The sequence below is a fragment of the Tympanuchus pallidicinctus genome, unplaced genomic scaffold (genome assembly GCF_026119805.1).
Source record: "Tympanuchus pallidicinctus isolate F22 unplaced genomic scaffold, pur_lepc_1.0 scaffold1, whole genome shotgun sequence".
Lineage (NCBI taxonomy): Eukaryota > Metazoa > Chordata > Aves > Galliformes > Phasianidae > Tympanuchus > Tympanuchus pallidicinctus.
In genome coordinates, this window is record NW_026294618.1 from 7,024,409 (window position 1) to 7,046,780 (window position 22,372).

At 44.3% G+C, this 22,372-nt stretch overlaps 1 protein-coding gene across 6 annotated transcripts in view; it reads right to left on the minus strand.

Moving 5' to 3' along the window:
- Positions 1 to 1,395: 1,395 nt before the first annotated feature.
- The window catches only part of KLHL29 (kelch like family member 29), a 398,705-nt gene continuing 377,728 nt past the window's right edge, over positions 1,396 to 22,372 (minus strand). For 3 of the 6 annotated variants that reach the window (XM_052688177.1, XM_052688201.1, XM_052688187.1), the window contains 3 exons: positions 21,450 to 21,643; positions 13,357 to 13,501; positions 4,741 to 11,088 (listed from right to left, as the gene is read on the minus strand). In XM_052688177.1, the coding sequence (XP_052544137.1) occupies positions 10,863 to 11,088; positions 13,357 to 13,501; positions 21,450 to 21,643 (565 nt within the window). In that variant the 3' untranslated portion in view covers positions 4,741 to 10,862. Of the gene's footprint in view, positions 2,632 to 4,740; positions 11,089 to 13,356; positions 13,502 to 21,449; positions 21,644 to 22,372 lie in introns of those variants that run through there. The other 3 variants (XM_052688195.1, XM_052688205.1, XM_052688213.1) reach the window with 2 other exon arrangements.

Consider the following 22,372-nt stretch of genomic DNA (forward strand, 5'->3'; position numbering starts at 1 on the left):
CATGAGCCCTTTTGGTCTTTGTTTAATAGTAAATTTAGGGGAATAGAGAGATGAAGAAGAAGTGGTCTTGATGAATAAAATCCAAAGTCCTTTTTCCAAAATGAGAATGGAAGTACTTGGGAAGTTGCTGAGCATTTAAACATTGGCAGTGCATTTAGGGACTTGCAAGAGAAACCATCTGGAATGAAAAGCTTTCATCCATGACTGGGATGGGAGTGGAAATAATCATTAATGCAAAGGTATCTCTTGGTGACTCGTGACAAAATTAATCCAATCTGGATGCTGAATCTAGATCTATAAATATATTTATTATAATATAACAAGAACTTAACAGTAAACATAAACTATATACAATACCATTACAGATAACCCTGTTTTTAATATTATTCACAGAAATAGCCAGTTTTGTTCCAGTGTGAAAAATGAAGAAATAAGCTAAACTGGAAATGTCGAATGTGTTTGGGTCTTGCTGACAGGCAGCACCTCCTTTGGAGGCAGACGCACACCAACACTAAATTAGTCCTGCCCCAGGCAGTTAGAAACTTGTGCTCCAATCCTTAGGTTCACACTTGCACCCTGTTTGACATAAATACTTTAAATGACATACTAGTAGATAACTTTCTGTTGTGCTTATTATTATTATTTTTTTTCTTTAAAGAATAAATAAAACAACTGCATAACAAAGGCTGGAACCTCACTGTCAAAATGAGAGACTTGAGTCGCTGTAGAGCTCGACTCAGCTGACGTGAGCACTTTTTTCTTTAAATACTGCAAGATACAAATTTCTTTCTTTTATAAATGATTATTAATAAAATAAGATGATTAGCTAACCATCTGCATCGATTTCCCCGAAGCTGCAGGCAGTCTTCCCTCAGTATAAAAAGGCTAACGTATTTGGTATGAAATTCAACCAGATATTGACTGTAGGATCTCGCCCACACCCTGTAGAGGAACTCTTGCTTGAATTACCAGCATGGTGTTTGGCATTGGGTCTGCAAAGGCAAGAATGGGAACTTTTTTTCCCTCTACTTGGGAAGAAATTGGACAGTCCTTAGCTTGAGGCTACTTTCTGTTTGTTAACCTTAAGAGTCTTTCCCCTGCCCCCTCTGGATCACCCAGTCCATCTCCCATTTGATCCTTCTATGTATAAATTTATAAAGAATTTCCACATCACAATGCTCTCTGGATAGACAATATTTTAATATATATAAAAATATAACCCCTGTGCTGTGCATATACTTACAACTCTACATAGTAATCATTTAAAGTTTCTTATACTGGGCTTAAGTCTATGCATTTTTCTACCATGGGATTTCAACTTGTGTGTTTAAAATCTGTAAATAAGTATCAGGTAAGATTTCCACACTTATAAGGAAACTTTTTTTTTTCTTTAAAAAAAAAAAAAAAAAAAAAAAAGAAGAAGAAATAAGAATCTTCATAGACTTTACATAAAAGGAAGAGATAAGTGGCAGGTGTCCCAGAGTAAGGAATTTTGGTGGACAGCCGAAATCGAATGTGTAGCCACAACTGGAGGCAACTCCTCCTCTGCTAGTTGGAAATGTGGAAATCCCACGCTACGCTGGGTGGGTGTCAACGTGATCCCAATCTGCAGAACTGAGTGCAGTTCAATCCGGAGAACGCCTCTGAATTCCAAACCTTTTCCGTGTTGCATTACTGGGCACAGAAACATCTGCTCAGCAGCCGAACTGGGAGGAAAGCATCGGGAGCCCCAGCTCTGTGTGTGCCCACACAAACATCCCTGGGAGCAGAAATCCGCACAGCCCAACAGACCTCCTTTCTCTGTATTACGTGGAATTGTGTTACCAATGGCTCTTCTCCCCAGCCCCTGCCTCGTCCCTCTCTCGGGCTCTGCTCCAGAGAACTTCACGTTTCACCTGATGGAAGACTGACATCAAGGTAAGCCATTCGTCACACAAGATTTCTCTCAGTCATTGGTATTGAAAAGCATGTATTTGTTAAAAACAAATGCAGGAATCAAAGTGGTAAGGACACTTTGACCTTTCAAATAGACTGATGCCTAAAGTGTAATAGTAAAACTAATCTGCACGGTTATTTTAAGAATCAAGCTTGAGCTCTAGAAGTAAAATGCAGATTATTTTTTTTTTCCTCTCTTCCTCAGCTTAAAAAATATGTGAAATTCTATTGCACCTGGGTTGACCAAAAGCCGACGTCCAGAACAAGTGCCACTATAACATCTAGTGACACACTTGTATTCTTAAGTTACAATATCTTACATAGCACGGAGCTCTCTGCTCCTTGTTCACCAAAAGGTGAGGATGATTTTTCTACATTCAATGTAGACACTATTCAAGACTTTAGAGCAATATGTTCGCTGGCTGGCTTTGCTGCTTTTGTGATGAGTAGTAGCATTCTCTTTGCCTGCTTTCAACAGGAACAAGCAGTTCTCCGTCCGACTCCTCGCTCTGTCAGCCGCTCTGAATGTACTTCTTGATAACTACGCAGCCGTGTCGAAAAACAGGGCACGGCATGTTTGGGAGAAGTGTCCAGGTGTTTATTTTAGGATCGTAGGCTTCCATGTTGCCCAGGGCAGGTCCCTCGCTGCTAACGATCCCTCCGGTGGCGTATATCTTTCCATCCAGAACCACAGCGCTGTAGTTGTTTAAAAGAAGAAAGTTGTGGTTAGTCACTGACCAAACGGGTGTTTTTACGCTTTGACAGCCCCAAGTGTTTCCGAACAAGGGGTAAACCAGGAATACATTTCTTATTTATGTAAAGCTGCGTGGGCATTTCTCTTCCCTTTCCCTCTTCTAAATAAATCCTTTTCACGCTCCTTCTAGGTGAGTAAGTGTCTGTACTTTGAACAACAGCAATGAACTCTGTTGTGGTAAGACAAAGGGAAATGGGGTCAAGCTAAAAGAGGGGAGATTTAAGCTGTATATAAGAAAATGATTTGGTGCAAGAAAGGTGATGAGGCACTGGCCCTGCTGCCCAAAGAAGTTGTGGATGCTCGATCCGTGGAGATGTTCAAGTTCAAGTTGGATGGGCTCTGGGAGGCCTGAGCTGTTGTGGTGGGCAACCAGCCCACAGCAGGGGTTGGAGCTGGTTGGACTTTAAGGTCCTTTCCAATCCAAGCCATTCTCTGATGCCTAAAAGGCTGCTAAGATGGTGTGCAGATCGTAAACTGCCCCAGCTTTCAAACCCATGTCAAAGTGGAAGAAAAAGGGGGGCATCGAAGCATGGTTCGTACAGTCAGAAAAAGAGGAAGGTGACAAATTCACTGCAGTGAAGAAGGGGGCCTTGATCTCAGAATCTGCAGAAGGGTGGTGAACCCTTAAGTCTTGGTAAATTTATGTCTCTTGGCTGTTTTTGAAACAGTGGGAAGAAGAAGAACGAAAAGTGACAAAGGCAAAAGCCAGAGTTCTCTAAGACTCAGGATGAACTGAGATTACAGCAGCACTGGAAAAAAAAATGTTTCGAAAGAATGCAAAAGTCTGATGTCCTTGTGAAAGAAGCAGAGCTGTAGGTTAAAAATAAACCCGCAATGACAACAGTGAGGACTCAAATAAGCCTAGTCCCTGGATACCACCAGGAAATGGGAAATAATGAGAATCTTGTCAAAATAACTTAATCTGAAAGGAGGAGGAGGGTGAGAGAGGCTTGAAGTACTTGATTAGAGCCTATCCACAAATCAGCAGGGCCGGATGATACATAGCCCAGGGTCTTAAGGGAGTTTGCTAATGAACTTACTGAACCACTGGTAATTATTTTTGAAACGTCAGGGAGAAATTGGGAAGAACAAGGACTTGACGAAAACAAGTGTCATCCTGAAAGATGGCTCTGAAGAAGAATAAATCCATTTCCAGAAGAGGCAGAGCTGGAGACAGCAGGGCTGTGCTGGGGCCTGGCGTCCTTCGTGGCATAGAGGGAGTGCAGGCAGAGCTGCCCAGAAAATCCTGAATGAAACCACGTTTAGGACTAAGATATTTTTGGGGTGGGATGGAGGAAGACCCAGTGTCAGGAACGGGCTGCACTACAGCACAGTTTTGTTGCAGTGGTTCTGTAATGATGTGCTTTTCCGTCTTTGCATTGTTATTCCTCAACAAAAGCAGAAGAAAAAAATATTAAATGGATGAATTCAGCAACTTTGTTGGGTTAAGCATGAAAACCAAACGCATGTCTGAAAAAAACCAAAACCATCCCTAAGATCTGGATGCAGAATCATAAATAAGGGGAAATGGTAAGAGAGAGCAAGCTGGGGCCTGGGGTATTTCATCAGTGCTGATGAATGGTGCCCATGAGGATCCCGAGCTGAATTGCAATTTACTGGTACAGGCACACCAATGTCTCACACCAGCTCAGAAGTCAACCCCCGGCTGACTGTGACTTGCAGGAGCCTGTCTTGTACTTGCTGCCCTCTGCCCAAGGAAGCTGGAAGGGAGCACTTGGTCTGGATGGGGACAGATGGGCAGAGGGAACTCTGAGCTCAGAGGCCTTTCCAGTTCCTGCAGCACCTCTTCCCTGGGCTCTCTGTGTCCCAGGTCATCCTCAGCCTGGATTCTTCATTTGGGGTGACAGTGAGTGGGCAAACACAGCTCTTATCCTCCGCCTGGGCCACAGCACTGCATCAAACGACTGCTGAGAACAGCAGTTGAACACTGCAGCCTCTGACGATGGTGCTGATGCTTTGGGGAAGAAATGGGTGCTGAACTCTACCCTCTGAAAGACTATGAATTTTTAATGGTGATGAGAGTTCACAATTCCCACAGCTAAGACTGGCATAGCACTTAGCATGTGAGCCAAGCCTGGGAGCTCCTCCTGCTACCAAGAAATAGGCAGTTCTGGAGAGTGCAGCCAATACTTACGTGTGCAGGAGATGTGGAGATATTCAGGCACCTCCAGGGCTAAAGCAGGAGGCAGGTACTTAAGGTCAGTTAGAAACTGAGTCCTAGATTACCGCTACTTTCCAATATTAGGGCAATCACTGTTAATTTCTGGGACTTTAGGGGGCAGGAAACTCAAGTGGGCTTCAAAACCCTAAGGAAAGTGAGTGGAAAGGAGAATGCTCATTGCTCTCTCTTCATTACTGTGACAATATTTCTTTTCTCCCTTCCACCCCATCGGCTGTAAAACCATCATTACTGAGGCTGACGTACGAAGAAAGAAATAATTACAATAATTAGGATGCAAGTTTATTGCTCGGTGCCATTAATACTGAGAGATAAAATGATTATGGGTTGTCAGAACCTGGGCAGGAACGAAGCTCCGCACCACGTAACCTTGCTGTGGAAGACACAAACCCCCAGCAGCTCCAGAGCAGTGACCTCTCCAGCTAAAGAGCAGCCAGACCTGCTCCAGTCCAGCAGCGTGCCCTGGGTGAAGGTAATGGTCATTGGAATGGAGGTCGCTTTATCCATGCCTTCCAGGAAAATATGTTTCAGCATTTTGCAAATTATAGCCCTCTTTTCTACTCCCCAGATAATTACTGCTGTAGAGCCTTCACCTATCGCCCTGCAGCCAACTCACCCAAGGTAGCAACTGCGACTGCCCAAACCATAAGGACAACAGAGGACCACACCATGACTGTCCCCTGACACAGCCACCTCTAGTCCAGCCTGTCTGCTGACCTCTGTGAAGCTGTGCACCGTGATCCTAACAGCAGCTGAGGTACCTGAAAGGATGGTGTCTCAGCTTAAGCAAACAGGTGGCAGAGATGATCTCTGTGACAGCTGGCCATTCAAGAACTTGATGGGTAAAATGAATCATTGACTTTGCTTTTTAAAAAGTATATTTGATCACATGGGATCACCAGCTTTGCTGTCTGCTGCTCTGCCAATTGATGTCCCTGTGAACCCTCCCTGTATCACACTCCAGCATGGAGCCCTGGCTACAGAGCCAGTGGTGGAATGAGCTGCCATGGTTTGGTGGCACTGTTCCTCTGGAGGGTGTTGTGAGCCCTCTGCTTTTCATTAAAAGTCTCCTGATGGAGTTGCTGGGGATGTCCAACTCCTGGAGATGTTCAAGGCCAAGATGGATGGGGCCCTGGGCAGCCTGATCTGATGAGGAGCAATCCTGCCATGAGTGGACTTTAAGGTCTGTTCTGTCCCAGTCCATTCTGTGATTCCACATCAGTGCCTCAGCTCTTGGCATTTGTGAGGTTGGATGCCTGGAAACTCCAGCTCCCACACATCTCTCTCGTAATATCGATGGCATTACAACAACACCAAGTGGAGGGAGTACCAGAGAAGTTTGTTCATTTTGTTTGTTATTGTTATTTTAAAATTTCCTGCTTAGTACGAAAGATCACATCAGCCTTATCAGGAACTCTTAGAAAAGAAAAGAAGAAAGAATCTTGTCTTGTCTGGAGTTGTGAAACAGATTTGAAGCAGCTGAATTAGCATGTTGTTTTGATTCACCAAGACTTAATATGTTCTGAGGCTGCAAACAAAGCTCCTTTCCTGCCTCACTTGTGCCTGTGTGCACAAGGAGTCACTGATTTATTCTAAACAGATGCAAAAACGTTATTAAATATTATCAGATTTATCGATGGAATTTTGCTTGGAAGACAGAGAAAAATCTCAGTGTTTATTAGTGGATGAATTTCTTTCCTGCCCTCAGTCTTCACAAAGGTCTAACGAAGGAGGGCAGCTCTTGCTTTGCAGTGGCCTGTCCCATTGAGCGTTTGTGAGATGGAGGGTGGTGAATCGTTGTGCTCAGGGTGCCAAAGCGCTGTCATGAGCTCGTAGCTTTTTGTGGTCAGTTAGCAGCTGGGCTGTTATGCGCAAGAAGCTCGAGCTCGGGCTGCCAGGGGTGTCAGCTTTACAATGAGACGGATAAACGAGGGTCCAGATTAGTCATGGGCAATTAGAAGGCTATCATGCCACTTCTTGGAGCAGGATTATTAGTGTGAGTGTTTTGGCCAAACTCCAGTTAGACTCTCCCGTACTCCGTGAGCACTTTCCCCTGCTAATGATCCAAAACCATTGTGTGGCATTGTTACTTGTTGCTGAAAACCAGCAATGTTTTATTCCAAAGCCCGCTGCACATCAGTAATGGCTCAAGTGCTCTGTATGTATCAGTTACGCCTTAATGCACACAGAAATCCTTCGTGTCGCAAGCTGCTGCAGCCATCATTGCTATTAGCCTGGTGCTGCAGTTCCCATCAGCTGTCTGCCTCACGCAGTCCCAGCCACACATCTCCTTCAGACGTGCTGCAAGATGTAGGTTTTCCCTTCTGGCCCAACTGCAAGCGCTGCGTGCTGCGAGAGCGGCGCATCTGTGGCCTCGAGACGTGCGTGGCCATTAAGGAGCTGTGTAATAACATCACTGGGGAGCAGCTGCCCACACGAGCTGTGATCTGACCCAGCCAGCACCCCAGGTCACCGCAAACTTTGCAACAAGGAAATGAATCAGCCTGCAGCCAGTGCCATACATCAGCAAGCACAGGAGCCACCGTGCTTCAAGAACAAGGGCTTATTTAGAAAGGAGAGGGAAAAAATAAAATACATTCACAAACGAACCCTGTTCTTGTTGTACTTTTCAGCCCCACTCTAAGTTTTATTAAAGATTTCCATTCGGCAGAACCAATCTAATAAATCTTGCTGGTTAACAGAGGAGGAGGAGGAAGAAAATGCTTTTCTGGTACCTACTGGGAATTGCTGGTACTAAATTAGCTGCTCTGGAATTATTGCTGGCACCACCACGCTGCCGCCGTTCCCCCGCGGAGGATCGCTGTAGCGCACTTCTGTGTGCACGCTGCCTGCATTCCAAGCAAGCAGGAGATGGAATTTTTAATGATACGCTGGCATGCATTCTGTATTCTTTTTGCTTGTGGAAAAATAACCCCTTGAAGGGCACTGCAGGAAGGAACAGCCCTGACCCACACAGGGAGGCTGCCCAGCTCAGGCCCCCACGTACCCTTCAAGGTGCCCCGTCAAGACACTGGCCATGGCATTTTAGCACGCTTTGCCCGCTTGGCAGCATCCCTCAATGGGTTGATTCTAGGTCAACACGAATTTCAGGTGTTCAAGAAACGTGGAGACGTGGCACTGAGGGATATGGTTTTGTGAACAACATTGGTGGTAGGTGGTTGGACTTGATGGTCTTAGTGCTCCTTTCCAATCTGAAAGATTCTTACCCACTTCCACAAGACCAGGCTCAACCTGAAAGTGGGTGCTCAGGAGAGGCGTGAGCTGGAGATCTGAGCTGTTTATTTTTAGTTTTTCATTAAGAGCAATTTAGCTGGATATTAAAACAGTTCCAATGGACCTCTCTGTTTTCACATGTGCTACGCAGGGAATACCACGTGCATTTATCTTCCCTGTTGTCTAAGCAATCCCACTTATCATGTAAAAGCAGTGCAGGTAAGAACAGAGGTGATACGGTCAAGATTTTCCCAGCAAATTTGGTGGTGTGTGATTCCTGTTGAGAGGAGATCAATAGCACATGGTTAATTTTTAAGTTGTTTATGTTGCTGCTTTTAAAGCGTGTTTTTGTGATCCCAGCTAATGAGAGGAATGAGGAATTTGTAGACTCAGAGACTGAGGTCTGGAGGGACCTCAGCGCGCAGTCATTCTCAGTTTGTGTATAAGGCCACAGACTTTTCCCCAGGCAGCCTCTCTGTTGGGAGCACATCTAATCTTCTCATACAAACACCGTGGTGGTGTGCTCGGCCCCGGCGGCTCGCTGTCTGATTGCTGGTAGTGTAGTGCCTTGCTGGAAGGCTCAGATGCATAATGTCACTTTCTGGCCCTTGTAACCCACTGTGCCTTCATCTGCTGAGACCGAAAGCTCTTCCACTTGCTCCCAGTGATTGAGTAACCTCTCAGCTTTTCTTTTATAACTCCTTAAAATTCGTATAAAAATTCATATATTTTGTGTGAAGAGAGAAAGCTGGGAGGATCTTAGCAATGCTTATAAATGTCTAATGGATGGCAGTCAAGCAGATGGAGCCAGGCTCTTTTCGGGGCAATGGGCAGAGACTGCAACGCAGGAAGCTCTATATGAACACGAAGAAGATCTTTACTGTGAGGGTGGTAGAGCTCTGAACAGGCTGCCCAGAGAGGTGGTGGAATCTCCTGGAGCAACTCAAACCCATTTGGATGCTTTACTGTGCAACCTTCTCTAGGGACTAGATGTTCTCCAGAGGTCCCTTCCAGCCCCTATGGTTTGCAATACAGCACTGCTTCCTCTTCCCAACTTGTTCTCATTCCTCTGTTACAGCTCATGTGCTACATCCAGTATCACACTGACTTTTATCCACAGCATTGCAGTGAGAGCTCACATTGTGCAGCTCTGAGCAGCCTCTGTTAGCTCCTCCTCCGTGGCTTTCTAAAGGGAGTTTGGGCAGGTGCAGCTGCAACTGTGCTTCTTAAATGCATTGCTTTGCATTTACACCACCACTGCTAGCTTGAGACTGCCTAACTGGGACATGCAGATATTGCTCATTCTGTAGTATTTGTAACCCCACCAAATGTTACACCACCTGCAACCTTACCAGGGGAGTTTTTCTATTACCTGGATCGCTGGTAGAAATATTACCTAGCACTGAAGAAGATTTAATGCTTGTTGCTGATGGCCTTTCTCAATGATATCTTCTCATTAACAACTACATTTTGAGATCTGTCAGTGAAGCAGATTTAATCTCTCTAATGTGTGCCGTGTTAATTCCATGTAATACCAGCCAAATACCTGGGAGAAATCGCAGTACATTACAGCTCCACAGTTGTCTTGAGCAGCCAGGCGTGTTTTATTAAAAAACAAAACAAAGAACCCAACTCCCACCCCAAAACTGAAAGACAGAAGGTTTGCTTGACAAAGTCCTGTTTTCCAGGAAAACGCATTGATTGCTGTTCATTTAATTATTAGTATCTAGTTATCTGTTGAAGAAATCCCAAATTAACCTCTCTGCTATTCGTCCAAGGACCAACATCAGACTAAATGCGAGACCACTTAGCCTGCTGCCGATTCTTTGCAAAATTAACTGCCACACTAAAAATCTGCCTTTCACCTTTTTCAAAATACAGGAAAAGCTTCGGCAGTGCCCCGATCCACCTGAATCCCCCTGAATTGTAAGAGCTGTTACAAATCAACAGCGGTGGTTCAAACAGCTTCTCTGCTAAGGCTGTAAAGGGGCCTGGGTGAACCGCGACCAGCTTGCCTGCTTTGACTACTTAATTGCTGACCTTTTTCACTGTTGGTCCATTCACAGTATATGATGGAACCAAAGCTGCTTGCTTCGGTCCAAATGCAAGCACAAACTATCCGTCAGATCATTCAGTTTGACACTTCGCTACTTCAGCAGTCTCATCTACGAAGTCGGCTCCGAAAATAATGTCTCCTATTTCATTATGTCAGCCCACGACATCAGAGGCTGCAGAGACATCAGAGGATGCTGGTGGAATGGCAGTAGAGGCTGAACCTTCCCACCAATATCCAGTCACATTTTGTTGCCTTGTGACACATGGCAGCAGAGAGGCAGTCGGACAGAATGGTGCCTGATATGGAAGTGTGTATGAAGCAAAGCTGTGTCACTGAATTCCTCCAGAATGGCACCCACTTGTTGAACAGTTAAGGAGACCAAACAGCGAATGTAGCACAGAGAGATGGTGGTTGGTGCATTTCAGCAGTGGTGACAGCAACACAAAAGATAAGCCACATTCAGGACAGCCATGCACAGCTGTAACACCACGAAATGAAGAGTGTCTTAATCAGCTCATCCACATACGTTGGTAGATTATGATCAGGATACTGTGTACAAAGCAGAATGTTGACCTCAGTGTGTTGAAAATGATCGTGGCAATGTTGGGATATCGCAAAGGCTGTGCCAGGTGGGTCCCATGAATGCTTACACAGGAACAGAAAGAACTCTGTGCGCAAGTTTGTTAGGACCTACTGACCCAATATGAGGGTGCAGGTGATGATTTCCTGAACATATCATTGCCAGTGATGAGATGTGGTGTCAACAGTATGAGCTGGAGTCGAAACAGCAGTTCTTGGTGTGGCAGCATGAATTCCTCATCAAAGAAAAGGTTCCAGATGCAGCTCTCTGCAGGTAAAGTGATGTGCACTGTCTTCTGGGATATGAAAGGGGTGATCTTTCTGGATTTCCTGGAACCCAGACAAACCATCAACTCTGCTGTTACATCGTGACACTGACTAAGCTAAAGATTGGAACTTCCAGAGTCAGACCAAAGAAGAAGACAATCTTTCTCTTGCAACATGATAATGCCAGATCCTGTATCAGTTTGAAGACTGGGGAACACATTGCCACATTGCAAGTCTTGGCTGGATTGCCCTACCACACCCACCGTATAATCTGGATTTGGTGCTTTCTGACTTCTGTATGTTTGGGCTGATCAAAGATGGACTGTGTGGGCAACATTTTCCTAGCAACAAAACCATCACAGCAGCTGTGAAACACTGATGCTGATTTTCATGAGTGTGGCATGCAGGCTCTTGTTCATCGCTTGTAAAAATGCACAGCTAAAGTGGTGACTGTGTAGAAAAATAGCGTTTGGTAGCTGACAATTTGCTCTATCAAAAAGTGTTAGTGTGCTCTTTGTGTTTGTTGCAATTTCCATGTGGAAATAACTAGGAGGCATTAATTTTGGAGCGACCTATGTATTTAGAACTGACTAAAACGACACACTAAAAGTGCTTTGCTTTTTCTCCTCTTGGCCCTCAGCACCCCATTGATTTCCACAGCTGCTTTTATCAGCAGCCTGTTTTTAACCTGTACTTTTTGTATTTGTTACTGCTAAGCTCCCATTTCCCCTATTTCCATGTATATTGATTTAGTTTGTTTTTGTTGCAGCTTTCATGTCTCCTTTTGATTTAATAATTTCAGAAATGATGGGTTTTTTTTGTTATTCAGGAACTGAACTGAACTGCTTCTGTCAATGGTGACTATTCCACTGTAAATGTAGGTTTCTGGTCCACCATGTTGACAGTTGCTTTAGGCTTTGGAACAAAAAGAAGATATTTAAAAATGTTGCAGTTACTTTTTATTGATGGGTGCCACCTTCTGCTTAAGCCAAGCCAGTCTATTGGGAACACCATTGTGGCACTGAAACAGCAGCTAACAGTCACTGGTTAACCCTCCTTGGTCAATCATGAGGGTTGCTTTCTGCTGGGTGCAGACAAAGCATTCCTCCATGTTAGAAATCTCTGGAAGTGGTCATGCGAGATGCTCAGCTCACGTTCCCTGGCTGAAATCACCCGCAGTTAAGCAATTTCTCTCGTGGTGTGTTACAAACAGATGCCTAATTAACAGATATTTGCTATGTTTTACAGAACAGAGATGTTCAAAGAGCAGTGCATCCCTCTCTCTAGCAAGATACAGGAATGGAGCAAAAATGCACAAAGGTCCCTCATGTTACATTTTGCTGTCTAGGGCTATGATCCCAAAATCTTGTGACTATGGTTCTGAACTGTGGTGGTGATGCTATTAGCTATACTGTCTTTTATTTATGGTTTTCAGTCTTTGAAGAAAACAGACACTAAAGCAGAAGACTGAACCAAAGAGGCGTTTTCCAGCTGTAGGGCAGATGTTAGAAAAGCCCCTGCATTAAGGAGTGGGGCCCTGCAGCTGCCCTATGGCACCGTCCACGCCCATGGAGGGGACACAACCCCTCCAACCATAGCTTTGCTCAGTGCCTCGAGATGCTGCTGCCATGGAAATAAATACCAAGCCCTCGCCAAGCACGTGATGGCTGCCAGCACGACATGGACAGCTCGGCCAGTAACTGCTCTGTGAGGGGCTGGCGTTGAGCACTGCCTGAGAGCTGCCAGCCTCTGCTCTCTGTAATGGTAACGTAATACTTTTGAAAAGGCCTTTAAGTCCTGCCAGTGTCTGTGATGGGTGCCAAGTTTTATTTTCGTATGCCAGTTTGGGAAGTTTGTTAAACCTGTGACTGGGATCAGAGCAGTGAGCCCGAAAAGCAATCAAAGATACATAATAAATAATAATTAGTATCAGTGTGTGGTGCTTATTCAGTATTCTTTCCTTTCAGGTCTCTGTTGGCTAGTTAGCAAACAACCAATCCCACATGATGGCAGTCTAATATAGCGTGTACTGATCCTCCTCCGCTTACGCATGGCAAACTGAGCAAATCAAGGTGACTGTGGTCTGCTACAGAAGCCCAAGGCATTTCCCTCCCTTGATCCATGGTGCCTGAATACGAGGAGATGCAAGAACCATAACAGGGTGCTAGAAGAGTACTTTGGAAAATGCTGCGTCCCTAAACACGAGGAAGAGGAAAATCCCCAGACGGTACTCACCTTTCCCCTTTCCCCTTCACTATTAGGCAGTATTAGTTTATTTAGCAGCAGAAAATACTAAGGCACTGGTAATTCGATTTGAAGGGTTTTTCTCACCTGCAGAACTGCCTGGAGTGGTTCATGTTGGGACCTGCTTTAATATTGCCTTTCTCTGGGTCATAGATGGTGGTTGCTCGTGCATAAGCTCCTCCAAGAATAAAGATGAACCCATTGAGAGTGACTGCAGGAGCATATTTGTTATCTGTCAATGGAAAGCAACACTGAGATCAGTTTTAGGCTCAGGTTTGGAGACTGTTTTTTATTTATACATTCCCCTTATTTATAGATAAGTCACGTTTCTCTAAACCTCCAAGGCTAGGGAAAGAAAAATGAGGAAATCTTTCCTGCTTTTGTTCTTCTCTCTCAAAGTTCTCAAAGGCACTTTTAAAGTTCATCAGTCCTTCATTCCCCAGTACACACCTCCCTCTAAACTGGGAAAGTACAATTATCCTCTCTCAAAGCCTAACGGAATCACTGTGAAAGCACCACTCTTACATATGAAATTAAGATGTCAAGTTGTTTCAGAATTCTGAATTGCTGCAAATTTTAACCCAGATGCTTCCTAAGTAGCTAAGTACAGAAGAATCCCACAGTGCAGAGTCCCACTTAATAATATTCACAAGTTGATTCTCCTCTGTATTCTACTTTAGCTCTTGGGAAGGTCACCCACACAATCCAGAAGGCTTTCTGAGACCCAACTTTTTCTCCCCTTCTGTCTCATAAATTCACCCGCATTTCTCTGTTTAGATGTGAGAAGTATCTCCAAACAGTCCTGTACATTAGCAATGAACCGTGCGAAGCTGAGTTGTGAAATTAAGGAAGTGCCTTATCCTAAGCTCAATCAGAATTTCCAAGGATGCTTTAAAACTTCTGTGTTAGCGGAAGCATTATTACAAAAACTGGTAGAACTAAGCATAATTTATCAAATAAAATCCTTGTAATTTAATTAGTTGACTTGTCCCGTATGCTGCTATCACGCCATATGCACGTTATTAACCAGGAGCCAGTTGGGCTGAAATTTCTCATGATGGTGTCTGTCTTAATGCGATACAGTTTTTTTTTCATCAGCATTTCAGTGAAACCAATCAGCAGCGTCTGGGAACAAAAGATGGGAGTACATTGCTTCATTTGAGTGAAAATATGTCTCACAATTAGTTCTCTAAAAATGCAGCCCTTCAGAGCAGGCATTTCCTAGATGGTTGTCCTAGTGCTAGGGGACACATCCTTTGGTCTTCCTATACAAATTCTCTGTAAGTAGTTATAGAAAGCATCTCCAAAACATGCAGGTAGGTGTATGCTCAGTAAAGGACAACTCTCTTGCATCACCAGTGGGGAATCAGCCGGAATGTCATGCTGCTGGTCAAGGATGGGGCATGCAGGACAACACACTGGAGAGGAGAGCTCCATCCTTACAGTGCTTTTACTTCACTGCTAACAGCCTCCATGTAGCATCCAAGGGCTCTGAGTGTTCCTCCCACGTCTGGGATCCTCTGTTCTCTTTTACAAACAACAAAAGGAGTGGGCTCAAATCAACCCTGCTGGGCTTTACTTTTGGCATTTTCTTACCTCTTGCCCGGCTGGCATTGTAACCCTGAGGTACTTTTATAACCATCTGATTCCATTAAATATTTAACGAGAGACTTAATTTGACCAGAGTTAAGCAGAAATTGCTGGACGTGTCCAGAAGAATGGTAATTTCCTTAACTGGGGGTTGAATTTACTAAGCTGGAAGGAAAATAACAATGATTTTACGGTGTTCTTCTGTTCCAGCTTGGCTGTGGTGTTGTCTGGTTTGGTTTTGGGGGAGGTGTGGGCCTACAGCACAGACAAAACACGTTATGGGGTAAGCTGGGCTCCTATTACTCTCAGTATCTACAGGCATATGTCAAAAAACACAGATGCATTAGGAAAATGTCACTGATCCTTGGGAACAGATGGGAAGAAACTAATTCATCCAGAAAATAGAACAAGGAATATTCAGTTTCTTCTCAGTGCCACTAAGCCACTATAATTCATCAGAAAGACTTATCTGTCCTAACAACCCGTCTTGCATCCCTTTCCAAATCAGACTTGCATATGTGACATTTTTTCCAGCTAAGACACTCATCAGAAGTTCTCCATATTTAATTATCACATTCTCCTGGCTGTTTTTTTTCCCCCTCCCACCAGCACTATTTTGCAGGAGAATAAAACTATCACATTAAAAAAAAAAGAAAAAGAAAAAAAAGAGCTCAACTCCCAAATCTCACAGGGAAATTATTTGGGGCTCCCTCAAGGCAGAAGCAGCGACTTCTCAGGAGACTGAATCACTGACTGCACGTTCCTTTTTGTCAAAGTAAAAGAGGGAAACCCCCTTGGTTATTTTTATAGTGATTTTTTTTTTTCTTTTCAAATGAGCAGACTGATACGCTTTTTCTTTCTTCTTTTGAGAGGCAAACGTGCCTGATTCTCATCAATTTTTCAAGACACTGTCTATCTGTTGTCTTTTTAGTACTTCTGGCTTTAGCTGCAATTTCATAAATTGGTATAAAGTGAGCCTGGGACTGAGACACAGAGACAGCTCTGCTGCTTCTTTCAAGAAGGGAGAAATCCACAGTGTCCTGATCCTGATGTAGATATGGCAGAAAGACACAAGAGACACCCCTCTAGGCATGAGTAGAGAGAAAACACTGTTTTACTTCTCTTTTGTTACCATGGAGGCCACAGGTTTAGACAGATAAGGGAGCTTGGAAACTACCAACTAAGCGTGGATGCCCACCTTCAGTCTGCAACCTTACTTCACCTCACCGCCCTTCCTTTGTTGTCCTTTCCAGAGCTTGGTGAAAGCACCTTGTGAAAGCACCCAGGAGTCTCCAGCCTTACAGACCATCCACTGATGGTCTGGAACCTCGTAATAATGCAAGGTGCTGGGGGACCTCAATTTAGCAAAAGCATGTTTTTGGTCAACGCTTTTGGGTGTCACACCAGGTCCTAAGGGACAGAGGACTGGGAATATGGGAACTGAGGCTTTGTAGATACAACCTCCTTTCCCTTCCAAAATTCAAATGCTGGGGCTGTCAGACACGGCAATCTACTTCAGGCTGGAAAACATTAAATGAGATTTGTCCAAGACAGCAAGCATTCTTGAGATTAAAAGGCAGAGTAAATGTAAAGGAAATAATAGATAAAAGATACTCTTCTCTCCAAGTGGATAATATCATAACATCATTCTCTTCTGCTGCTGCCGTAGGAAAATAGGTAAGTATTTCTATTCTTCTCAAGACGGGTCATTGCAGGAAGGGGTATGCACTCAAAGACAATCCTTGAGCTGTAGGTGCACTTCACATGGGGTTTATAATTTAACCTGCCAGTGTGCTCAATTCGTAACAGCAGCATGCTGTCTGTGATGTGTTTTGTGGCTCTCAGATTTCTTGGTACGTTATGTGGTCAATTACCATAGTTCTGCTTTCCCATCCACGATTGCTTAAAGATCTTTTGTTGCTTTCCAGTAAAGCACACCGTCAGAGACAAAAGTGGCATGAAGACAATGCTCCATATAGAAACAGGTTATGAAACAAAACCAGCCAAACTTTTTTAGAAGGAGGAAGAAACGCCAATGTGCCACCAGTCCCGACTCGGCTGCAACCAGAGGTGTCCCTGCAGGCACAGGAGGCTGCAGGAAGGACATCAGTTCACATGGTGAAGCACACTAGAGAAAGGAGACTCATTAACAGAAGCTAATTCTGCTTTTAATAGTATCTCTTCCCATCCCTGAAACTATGCAGACAAGCTCAAGAATGGCACAGCTGTGGATAAGACTGTGTCCCTCAGCAGCTGTGAGACTGTGGTCTGATCCTCCACACAGCTTGGGAGGCTGAGGTGCAGATATAGCAGCAAGGTCTTGGATGACATCAGCCTTTCTGGCATGGGGCTGTTATCATAGGGCAGGGATGTCTGCATTCTCTGGATTGAGGACACAGGAGACAGCAGGCTGAGGAATGTCTTGGTGGGCAAGTGTGCTCCAGGGGAGGGCCTGGTGGGCCTACCTTTGGGAACATGGGAATGATTCATTATGTATTTTAACAAAACTTAAGATATCAAACAGAGCAATAGAAATGTGCAGATGCTGCTAACACTGTTTTCCATATATTTATTGCATTCTTAGCTCTGTGGTTGTCCCATTTCAGTTGAATAGTGAATAGTATGGGGAAGAACTGGACATGTGGATTAGAAACCAGAAATGCTCGTAGATCTTTGTCCTGTGTGTTCCCATAGTTCTCAGTAGGTTTTAGAATTTAGTAGTGTCAATGAAGAAACACTGTTTTCAAAAAAATTCAGAAGCACTAATCAAAACTTGTAATTACACCGGTACAGATACAGACTGCTCAGAGTACCAGCAAAGCTGTATTTTAGTGCCTTGATATGAAGACACAACATGAACTAAGATGCAGTGACGAGATAATTAGGTTTACTTACAATCACTGGCTTCAGCATGCCTATTGCTATCTTCCTAAATAGGACCAGGGGGCTGGAGCACCTCCCCTATGAGGACAGGCTGAGGGAATTGGGCTTGTTCAGCCTGGAGAAGAGAAGGCTGCGGGGCGACCTCATTGCAGCCTATCAATACCTGAAGGGAACCTACACCCAGGAGGGGAGTAAACTCTTCAGAAGGGCTGATAACAGCAGGACTAGGGGAAATGGATCAAAGTTGAAGGAGGAAAGATTTAGGTTGGATGTTAGGGGGAAGTTCTTCACAAGGAGAGTAGTTAGGCCCTGGAACGGGCTGCCCAGGGAGGTTGTGGATGCCCCGTCCTTGGACGTGTTCAAGGCCAGGTTGGACGGGGTCCTGGGCAACCTGATCTGAATGTGTGTGTTTGGTGGCCCTGCTGGGCAGGGGGGTTGGAACTACATGATCCTTGAGGTCCCTTCCAACCCAGGTGATTCTGTGATTCTGTGATTCTGTGACCAAACTTAGGAAGCTGGGCAAGAAATGTATTTTTAGCAGTCAGCCAACGGTCTAGGTACAGAAAGGCAGGCACTGCAAGGATGCAGCCTGGCTTCACTTACTGTTGTAGGACTTTGGCTCAACAGCAACAAACTTCTAACAGCTCCAAATGCAAGAAGAGGTGTGGTGCACGGTGGTTTACCAGAACTGTGCAGTGGGAAAGGCCTGGGATGCTCCTCTATCTGAGTAACATTGAGTTGTGGATTGTGTTTCTGAAGGAACATCTGCTGCCTCCACATATTGGGAGAACAGAAGTGGAGCAACTTCATGTCACCTCACGGCACATGTGGGCTACAAATAAATGGAAACTGGGGCTGGATTCAATGCTTATTCCTAGGAGAAAGGCAGGCAGAAGAGGGCAAGGGCTAGGCTGAGTAGATGAGCTACGGGTCCCCACTCCATACCTCTAAACAGACAAGATTTCAGTATCCAGCCTGCTTCACCTCTATTAATATTATCCTAAAATGACCCTTTCCCTTGCTACGGTTGATGCCAGCACTGCCTTGGGTGTTGATCGGGTTCAATCACGTGCCATGCTGCATTCAGCTTGCTGACATTTGCAAAATGCCACAGTGACTTGAGCAGGTAACACCAGCCTAAAGATCTCCAGACACCTCAGGTACTTTCAACACCTGCATCTACTGTTGCATATTTGAGCATGCTTGAGGTGTTTTTAAATAACCTGTTAAACTATTTGAAGTCAAAGAGGTTTCACTGATCTCTGGAGTGATCTTAAACCACACAACTCACTTTCAGATGTCTCAGGTTATTTAGCCCAGGGGGACACCTTAAGAATTCACAAACATGCACAAAAAAGCTTTGAGGATCTCGAGAGCACACCAGCAATCACACAGTTCACCTCATCTCCATTTTCTAAAAAGTACTCCAAGCCTCCTACTCCCTCTTTCTTTTAAGTAAAGGTTGCCTGCACTGCACATGGAGTATCATGGAGTATCATGGAGTATCATGGAGTATCATTCAGCTCTTTGGGGATACTCTGCAAGCACAGGTGATACTCTGCTTCTTGTAGAGCTGGTGGAATAAAAATGTATTCCAATATTCCCAAAGCATTTTTAGAGAAGAAGAAGAATCATATCAGCTCACTTTTCCGGATATTCTCCACTGGTTCTCCACTTCTCCCACGTTTTACTTTATTTGCAAATAATCTGGTATTACACATTTCCCAACAGAGACACACAGCAACTCCACATTTCATCACATATTTTAAGACTTCAACTTAACTAATTAACTTTATTTACATTGAGAAAACAGAAGCACCGTCTTCTAACTTCACTTTTGTGTATTTTTGTTAGGAAATGATAATACGTATCTGCTATATCGACTGGTGACAAACTCACCTCTGGATGGTTTGGATGATTTTTCCAAATACAAGTGGTGTTGATGCCTGCTAGACAGTATAATGAGTCCAGGGAATGATTGCTTAGCTCTGTGGCTGGCACTTGTACTATCTTGGTACGGAAAAGGAACGCTTCTTTGCATAATGCATTCATTTTTGCAGTACGCTCTGAGAACTGGAAAACCTCATACTGTCAGTCAGTGGATTAAATGAACAGTGGCAGCTGTAGCTTTGTGATGGAAAAAGCCAGGCAATAGGTTTGTTTGCACTGCTGTATTACAGAAACACGACTTTTGCTGGTTAACGCCCTCCCGCTGGGCGCTTCATGCTGCATCATATGCATGTCATGTTATGTTAGGCTGGACACAAACAGCAGCAAGGGAGCTGGAAAGCAGTGCTGCCTTCACCAGGGAGGCTCCAGCTGTGGCCACACCAATGCCTCGTGATTTCTTTTACTAGGAAACACTGAGAAGAGAGTCATAATAATAGTAACAAGCTTGTTTTAGCTTTCTGAATGTGCCTAGGTGGCCTGAATGCCTCATAACTGTATACTGTGTCATTTATTACTTCCTACTCATACTTGGTCTACCAGGCTGAACACTCAGACCATGACTCGTTATTTGTCATGATGACAGGACAAGAGGGAATGGCCTCAAGTTGCATCAGGGGAGGTCTGAATTGGATAGTAGGAAGAATTTCTTCTCAGAAAGAATGGCTGGGTATTGGAACAGCTGCCCAGGGAGGTGGTGGAGTCACCATCCCTTGAGGTGTGAAAGGAAAGGGTCAACTTGGTACTTAAGGACGTGGCTTAGTGGGCAATATTGATGGTAAGTCAATGGTTCTAAGTTATCTTAGAAGTCTTTCCCAACCTTAATGATTCTATGATTATATGACCTTTCAGCATGACTAAGAGGTTTGGGACACAAAGGCAGCCTCCAAGCTTCTCTGCAATGACTGCATAAGTGCTGCTTCTTTAGGTGTTTGGGCACATCCAGATGGAAAGCTGCCCATAGCCACCCATCCAGCACAGAGCACATGCTCCTGATGGCTGTTACCTGCAGGAATGTCCTTGTAAGCCTGAATGCTAAACCTTGCTTCCAAAAGCAGCCTCAGCTCTTAGGGTGCAAGTTGGCACAGAAAGCAAATAAACTGCAATCTTTTAAGCATTTTGGAAGTTTGCACATCTGAAATTGGTTGGTAGTAGAAAATTTGACCCCTCATCTTACCCTTCTTCTGTAGAGCATCTGGCTCTGTCCTGTAAAATGTTCAGAGAGCTCTAGGGCATCACATGCTAATAAACACAGTTTTAATAATCTTCACGTCTTGGAGGATTCAGACTCTGGAGCCTCTATGCCTTTCACACCACTGCTATATCCCAGTTAAGAATGACCACCTCTTGCGACAGGACAGGAACAATTTGAACAGGCACGTGGGTAACAATCCAATAACTGAGCAGTGCTTTTTAAAGCATGGAGCAACACACGATGCTAGGATAAAGTTTCACTGCACTTCACAGTTTTTGGGTCTAAAATTACTAGTTGTCCACACCTAATAACATCTTTCCTTTCTCCTCTACTTTGAACTCATCACTTCTAGCTGATAACTAGCTGTATTAATGAGTGACAATTGCCTTCACTGAAGATCCAGATAATTGCCTCTCTGGTATAAAATGCATGCATTCCTGCCAATCTGCTACAAACACATCCCCCTCCCTACAACCCATTTGCTTTCTGCAAAGGCACTAAAATACCTGAAGCGCAGAGATTTCTGTCATAATATGGGTTCACTCTGACAACACGATTCCCTTACCGATCATTGGAGACTCTATAAAACTCCATGAATTGGTCTGAGGGATGTAGGACTGCAAGACCCCCGCAGCTCGGCCGGCTTCGTTCACCCCACCGAAGACATAGATCTTCCCACCGCAGACTGTAGCAGCAGCTGAGTGCACAGCTTTGGGCAGAGGAGCGATGGTCTCCCACTGGTTGGTGATGGTATCGTACCTACAACAACATCAGAGTGAGCTGCAATGATGCAGTGTCAGTTGAAGGCAGGATAGACAGGCAGAGAAAGCAGGCTGGAATAAAACAGAAAGGCAGCTTGACAAGCTGAAGAAAAGCAGAGGTGGAAATGTATTTTTTAACATCATACAAATTCAACGACTTGGTAAATAGTGTAATTAATGCCTTTTCTGAGCTTTTAAAACATTGATAAAAGCACAGAGAAAGCTAGTTCTATTTTCCGTTCATGCCTCTCAAACCTCATTTTAGTCCAAGTTAAAGAGACTCAGGACATCTTTGTTAAGATGTCTTCCTCTAATTAATTTCTATTAATGACTGTACAATGAGATTATTCTTGCAAATCAGTGCAGTGATATCCAATAGCAACAGCAGGCAGGCAACTGTTCATATACTTCAGTTGTTCAGCTCGTGGAACAGATCTCACCTGCACTATAATGTGACACGATAGCTCTTTTTGCTCCAGTTAACTGACCAGCAGGGCACATTTTGTGCCAGAGTGAGTTGCCTCCATTTAATTTCCATTGTGCAAACCATGTGCTTCATTGCAGGATGCTGCAAATCTTAATGCTAGGATAAGATTTTACCAGCGTGTCTATATTTGACATGAAGCAAACAGAAAGAGTGTGTATGAAAGTGCTAAATTAGTTTTAAGGTCATCATTATCTGATTTAATTAAGCCATTGACCATAAGGGATACGCAGTTAATAATCC